The sequence below is a fragment of the Engraulis encrasicolus genome, chromosome 5, assembly GCF_034702125.1.
Source record: "Engraulis encrasicolus isolate BLACKSEA-1 chromosome 5, IST_EnEncr_1.0, whole genome shotgun sequence".
Taxonomy (NCBI): domain Eukaryota; kingdom Metazoa; phylum Chordata; class Actinopteri; order Clupeiformes; family Engraulidae; genus Engraulis; species Engraulis encrasicolus.
Genome location: NC_085861.1, coordinates 14,970,327 through 14,977,826, shown reverse-complemented (window position 1 = coordinate 14,977,826; position 7,500 = coordinate 14,970,327). Strand labels below are relative to the sequence as shown.

Below are 7,500 nucleotides of genomic sequence, written 5' to 3'. Positions count from 1 at the left end.
TAACCTGACACCCCCGTTGTGACGGAGTGTGTGTGTGTGTGTGTGTGTGTGTGTGTGTGTGCGTGCGTGCGTGTGTGTGTGTGTGTGTTTGTGTGTGTGTGTGACTGAGGACATCTAAAACCTAAAATCTAATCTGCTAAAGTGGTTTATTTACTTGTTAACTACTATGTTATCAATGCTGTTTGGTTGTTTTTTGGTAACCATGATTAAGTGCTCACAGTGATCAAATGAGCGCTGACTTAATTCGAGTGAGAAGACAAAACGAAAAGTAAAAAAGTGAAAGGACACATTCAACACTATGAGGGGTGGTTTCCTGTGACAGGATGTGCTGAAATAGCACTTAGCTTAGGCTCAAAGCTCCAGCCCCAAAGAAAAAAGAAGAAGAAAAAGAAGAGGAGAGAGAGAGAGAGAGAGAGAGAGAGAGAGAGAGAGAGAGAGAGAGAGAGAGAGAGAGAGAGAGAGAGAGAAAGAGAGAGAGAGGGAGAGAGAAAGACTGTGTGTGTGTGTGTGTGTGTCTGTGTGTGTGTGTGTGTGTGTGTGTGTGTGTGTGTGTGTGTGAGATAGAGAGAGAGAGGGGGGGGGGGAGCGCGCGAGAGAGAGAGAGTGAGAAAGAGAGAAAGAGAGAGAGTGAGCGTGTTGCTATTTTGGAATGCTTGAAAAACCACCGGGGAAGAGCGCGACCCCTCTCGCTGAACCTCAACTCCTCATGTGAACAGCGAACACGAGGGACGTGGAGAACAAGAAGAGAGAAAAGGAGGAGGATGAGAAGAGGAGGAGGAGGAAGAGGAGGGCAGAGGATAATAAGAGGAGAGGAGGAAGAGGAAGAGGAGAGGAGGAAGAGGAGGGCCTAGTAGAACAAGAGGAGACGAGAAGGAGGAGGAGAGAAAGACAGAAGGAGGCGGAGGAGGAGGAGGAGGAGAATGAGAGAGAAAAGGGGGAGGAAGGGGAAAATCAAGAGGAAGAGGGAGAAAAAGAGAAGAGGAGGAGGAGACTATGGAAGCCGTGCAGAACAAAAAGAGAGGAGGAGGAGGAGGAGGAGGAGGTGGGCCATGGAGAACAAGAAGAGAGGAGGAGGAGGAGTAAGGGGAAAATCAAGAAGGAGAAGAAGAGAGGAGGCGGAGAGAAAAAAAGTCAAACGGAACATCCAGATGCTTGCCTCATCTGTCAACCTGGGGGAAAAAACACTCTCCAAAAACTTGCTGTGGCCTGTCACTTCTATTTCACTGGAACCACCACAGCAGCCCTTCCCAGTAACATCGACAGCTTTTCATGTGAAAACACTATGGCGACATGACCTAATGCTGAGGGGCACAGCGTACATACAGGAGGCCTGTACTATCAGCATTTTTCTGAAGAAATGCAAGGTCTTCTGAGGAAATGCAAAGTTCAGATACAAATGACAAGAAATGACAAGAAATGACTGAGAAATTAATGTCAAAATCGTTCATAGCGGTCTACTTAGTAAAGAAATAAAAAGTTAAAGGGCTTTCATCTGATTAGCAAAGTAAATGGAGTCTCCCAAAGATGGAGTACAAACTCAACATTTGAACATGTTGTATACATGTTGACTGCTGTTCTCTACTACACCACTAGGTGTCTCTAGTTTCAAGTCTAAAATATGCAGGCGACACAACAGGGAGGAATGTGTACAACAGTGGTCATATCAACAGATGCTTGTGCCTCGTTGATACATAAGAATCATCTATGTCAGACAGATTTTGTGATTTGCTACACCCTCTGCAGTTTTCCATTGGTCTTAACCTGTGCTAATGAGCTCGATAGATAACTTTGGTTTTACCTTTTCTCCCCCACAGTATAGATGGGGTTTTTTTTGTTTATTTTTGTGCGGAGGGGCAAGACACTGGCAGCCAACCACGTGAGCTAATTTTTTGACCGACAGCGATTTCCAACAATCAGAGGTTGAGTTGTACGCAGCTAGTTTCGCACAGTTAGGAGAAAACAAAAATTTTGAACCCATGTATATGAACAACAACACACACACAAGTGCAGGCCTTCTTATGGCGAAGTGAGAGAGAGGATATGAGCTGGCCTTCACCCTGCAGCTGGGCTAGCTGGATAGCCGTCAACAGATAACGCCTCCTGTATTTTTACCCCATTTCCTCTTAATAAGATCCTATCTGGAGGCCCATGCAACTGCCTCACAGACTAGCTACAGAGTGGGTAGCATAGGCTTTAGTGAACACTAACTAAAATGTCTTCTAAAAAATCACTACATATAGTATATTCATTACTTATATTATTACAAACTCATGATCACATCATTTAGGTAGTATGGGGATCTCTAATACTAGTAATGTTGACGACACATTACATGAACATATGAACACAAATATAAGCAGGCTAACTTCTCGTTATTTGATTCATGTAGACCTGTATCAGCAAAGGACTATTGTCTGAGGAAACTGCATAAAGGGAGAGGACCTAAACCTTTTATACACACCGAAATATGTTTGACTTATTAAGTTCTATAACAAGACAATAGGACAGCCAGAGATACTGGATATACTCTTAGAATCTCTGGGAAAGCCCTGTGTTAACCGATTAATTTATTCGACATTGGCTACGTTTACATGTTTTTATTCAGAATTAAATAGCTCTGCCGAGTTTACTTTGATCTTTCATTTAATTTTGAATTGTGAAGTGTTTACATGACGTATTCAAAGCGGAATTAAGCGTCATTATTCAGAATTAAAGTGAGTTAATTCCGAATTAAATGTCTTGTGTAAATATAGCAATTATGAAAATTCCTTTGGAGGAAGGAAATATGCCTTTGTTTCTTGTATCAGTGTGTCATTCTTGCCTTTTACTGTGACTGGGCTGTGAACAGTCTGGGTTGTGAAATGTCAACAATGAAGCATGACTGAACTCCACTTTGAGCCTTTCCACACAATATGGATCTGAAATGTTCTACTTATCATTATTGATCTACTCCCCCAAAAACCTGTCAGTTTACTCACTACAGTAGGGTGTGAGCTAGTGAGGGAGTTATAACTGCATTGTTTCATGTATCTGACACTGTAGTGCACGGTAGGCCTGTGCCTGTATTACATTAGCAATTGATGAAAACAATGAATTGTGCAATAAAACGCCACAGTGTGTGCAAAGGCCATATTTATGGCTAATCGTTAACACATCTCCGGGTGAATAAAGACATTTGCGGTTGCCGGTTACGTATGTGAAGCAACGGTCATGAAGCGTTGCCATGTTGTTGAGTGTGTGTGTGTGTGTGTGTGTGTGTGTGTGTGTGTGTGTGTGTGTGTGTGTGTGTGTGTGTGTGTGTGTGTGTGTGTGTGTGTGTGTGTGTGTGTGTGTGTGTGTGTGTGACTGTGTGTGTATGTGTATGTGTGTATGTGTGTGTGTGCGTGCGTGCGTGCTTGCGTGCGTGCGTGCGTGCGTGCGTGCATGGTAAAATTACTTTTGAATAACACTTCCGGTTAACTAGCTCAGGGGCCAGGAATCATGAGCAGTATTGTATAGCGCAGGATAACAGCTGTATTTGCATGCTGTTTTATGGGCTGTGAAGAGGACACTATCTGTCTTGGACATCATAAAAATAGACAATATAAATAAAAAATAAACTGGATATCAGGAAGCACCACAAAGAAGAGGAGGAGGAGGAGGAGGAGGAGGGAGAGGAAGAGGAGGCGAGGAAGAGGAGTAGGAGGAGGCAGAGAAAGAGGAGGAAGAGGAGGAGGAGGAGGACGAGGAGGAAGAGGAGGAGGAGGGAGGAAGAAGATGAGGAGGAGGAGGAGGAGGGAGGAAGAAGAGGAGAAGGAGGAGGAGGAGGAGGAGGAGACAGACCAGGAGGAGGAGTGGAGAGTGTGCGGTGTATATCTATCAGAGCTTGGGGCTTCTAAGGTGATGTGGAGGTGTCATGTTTCAGGTAGTGTTTCCTCCTGCCTGCCCGGCCCTACAGCGCAGCGCAGTGTAGTGTAGTGTAGTGAGCAGCAGCAGCAGCTGCATTAGGGAAACACTGCAGATATGCTGACGATCCTGTTTAGCCAGAAGCATATATGACGATGAAGAACAACAGGGCACCATGGACACCACACTACACAAGGTAAAACTACAAGTACTACTACAAATAATAATACTATTACTACTACTACTAGTAGTAGTAGTAGTAGTAATAGATGTAGTAGAAGCAATACTACTAGTAGCTAGTGGTAGTAGTAGTAGCAATAATAGTAGTAGTAATGATAGTAGTAGTAGTAGCAGTAGTTAACTAGTAGTAGTAACAGGTGTAGTCGTAGTAGCAGTAGTAGTAGAAGTAGTAGTAGCAGTAGTAGTAGTAGTAGTAGTAGTAGTAGCAGTAGCAGTAGTTAACTAGTAGTAGTAACAGGTGTAGTCGTAGTAGTAGTAGTAGTAGTAGTAGTAGTAGTAGTAGTAGTAGTTTACTAGTAGTATTAACAGCAGCAGTAGGAATAGTAGTGATGATGAAAGAAGTAGAAGTAGTAGTGACATTAGTAGTAGTAGTAGTAGTAGTAGTAGTAGTAGTAGTAGCAGTAGTAGTAGTAGTAGCAGCAGTAGTAGTAGTAGTAGTGGTAGCAGTAGTTTACTAGTAGTAGTAACAGCAGCAGTAGGAATAGTAGTGATGATGAAAGAAGTAGAAGTAGTAGTGACACTAGTAGTAGTAGTAGTAGTAGTAGTAGTAGTAGTAGTAGTAGTGGTATTAGTGGCTAGTAGTAGTAGTATTATTATTAGTAGTATTAGTACTAGTAGTAGTATTAGTAGTAGTAGTAGTAGTATTATTAGTAGTAGTATTAGTATTAGTAGTAGTAGTAATAGTGACAGTAGTAATAGTAGCAGCAGTGGTGGTAGTAGTAGTGGTAGAAGTGGTTGTAGTGTACTACTGATGCTGGTACTAATAGCTGTATTGTTATTATTGTTGGTATAATAGGGTATTTACAGACCCCGTACTACTCTCTAACCCCCAAGTGAGTCAGCAGGCTTGATGGATATAGATAAACAATAAAGAAACAAACAAATATTTATGCAGCACACCATGCATGGCCAAACACAGAACACAGCCCAGCTAAATCTCCAGCATGCTTTGCAATTGAGATTAGCCTTGTCTCCAGTCACAAATCCTTCGGGTTGCCAAACGTAAATCAGTTAAAAATCAGTCAGAAATAGGTGCATCGAATGAAGTTTAGATTTACATCGATCCCTAGAGACTTGAGAGATTGGCATGTCATCAACAGAGCTATATTTAAAGCACACACACGCGTGACGACGATAGGTGAAGACAAGCAAAGAAAACTAGGCCATTATACAAATGAAGTGTGAGGATAAAACTCATCAAATAAAAATGTGATGAATTCAGGCCCTGTCGTGGCTAATCGGTAGGGGACTGTGTTACTACGCCGGCAAACCGGGTTCGATTCCGACCCAGGTCATTTGCCAATCCTTCCCCCATCTCTCTCTCATACTCACTTCCTGTCGCCTCTCATAATGTCCTATCAAAATGAAGCCAAAATGCCCATAAACATATAACTAAAAAAATATATATATTTTCAATGATGAATTCTAGACTGTCAGCAATGAACAGAATTCTAGACTATACTGGCCTATAAAGGACAGAATATTGTAGCATGAAAGTACACCATTTTCTCTATTTACTTTGAAACAATAAAAACAATTATATACCTCCATGATGGTAAAGCTTACACTTGAGCTGTCAACACAACAGATGACACAGAAGAGATCTTTGGTGTACCCTCAGAGTTTATCTCACAGAAGAATTAACAGAGGAATTACTGTAGTCATAGGCAATATATTTAAGGCATCCCCTTTGCAGGCTAGATAATCTTGATTTGTGATGACTGAATAATTGAAATAATTAAGACTTATCATTTAAGGTATTCCCCTTTGAGGTATAGATCATTTTGAGGAAGAGACAATCTTACAAAAATGACAACTTGTGAGATTATATGTATGTATGTTACATGTGAGATTTGTTCAATTGGCATGCAATGACCCATATACTGTACATAGAACTGATACATACATAGTCAAGGGCTTATATGCAGCAGGGGTAGCCGGCGACCCTATTCACTAGCTGAGAATGCTTAACTACATCATAACAACATTGCTGTGACAATACAAAGAGCCATAGTGCTGCGCTAAGGGGTTTTAAGCTGAGCTGGCGCTCTCTCACCTGTGCTGGTGCGTGGGTGCTGCTTGGCGGTGGGGGTGAGGCAGGGGCTGCTGTCGTTGAGCGGCGTGCCAGGTCTGCTGGGGGAGCGTGAGTCGGCATCGCCGCCCGATCCTCGTCCCTCCCTCCGGTGTGAGCGCTCGTGCACGCCCAGCTGATGACGGCTGCGGAACACCTTCCCGCACTCGAAGCACTCGTGCGATCGGCTCTGGCTGGACCGCCGCCTCTCCTGCCGGGACGAGGGCCGGTATTCCGAGTCGCTGAGGCTGTCGTCGGCGGCCGCTATGGCGGCGGCAATCGCGGCGGCACTGCTGCTGTTGCTGCTGCTACTACCGCGCTCGTTGGTGGGCGACGGGGCCGACGGACCTCCGCCGATCCCCGCCCCCGTGGAGCTTGCTCGCCGGCTCTGCCTCCTCTCCTGGCCAGCTAGCACGAAGCGGCTGCTCTCCCGGTCGTAGGTCACCGTGGCGGACTCTAGGTCCAGGTCCGCCCTGCGCACCATAGGCTCCACCACGCGGCCCTTGCTAGCCAGCTGCCAGGCCTGGTAGCTGCACAGCGGGTCCAGCTCGGGCACCCTCTTCCCCAGGCCCTTCTGCCGGCTCTCCTCCGCCTTCAGCTGCTCCTCCTTGGGCTGGAGACCGAGGTAATCCACCAGCCGCCTCTTGGCCGCGGGCGAATCGTCATCGTCCAAGGCGGCGTGATTGAGTTTGGAATTGTGTCGTGGCTGTGTCCTGCTGTGCACCTTGAGGTGGGCGTTGAGGCTCTGGCGGTTGTGGAAGAGGTTCCCGCACTTGGCGCAGATCTCGTAGACACAGATAGCTCCCAGGGTGGCCGCCACTTCCGGGTCCTGCACCACGTCGTTAATAGTAGCCCTCAGCTTGTCACTGACGGAGGAGGAAGTGAACGACGACGAGGAGGAAGAGGAGGAGGAAGAGGAAGAGTGGTCGTTGCCGTTGTGGTTGTGGTGTTGGTGGCCGTTGTTGTTGTGGGTGTTGCGCGGGCGTCCGCGGCTCTTGCCGGTGGTGTGCGTCTTCATGTGGCTCTTGAGGAACCAGGCCTCGCGGAAGCCCCGTCCGCAGATGCGGCAGCGGTGCTCCAGCTCGCCCGTGTGCTTCTTCATGTGCGACTTGAGCAGCCAGGCCTGCGAGAAGACCTGGCCGCACGTCTCGCACGGGAAGCCGTCCACCTCCGGCTCCAGTTTTGTTTTTTCCGGCGATGCCGACACATCTGGTTGCGGGGGAGCATCAGTAGCGGTAGCAGCAGCAGCATTAGCATTAGCGGTAGCAGGGATGGGAGGAGAGGGCTCGTCCACCATGCAGTCC

General features: G+C 46.1%; 1 protein-coding gene across 3 annotated transcripts in view; it reads right to left on the bottom strand.

Annotated features, from left to right (window-relative positions):
• LOC134449006 (zinc finger protein 516-like) overlaps positions 1-7,500 on the bottom strand; it is a 79,582-nt gene that overhangs the window by 28,403 nt on the left and 43,679 nt on the right. For all 3 annotated transcript variants that reach the window (XM_063198737.1, XM_063198736.1, XM_063198738.1), the window contains exon 2: positions 6,182-7,500. This exon is cut by the window's right edge and continues 1,363 nt beyond it. In XM_063198737.1, the coding sequence (XP_063054807.1) occupies positions 6,182-7,500 (1,319 nt within the window). The remainder of the gene's footprint in view (positions 1-6,181) is intronic.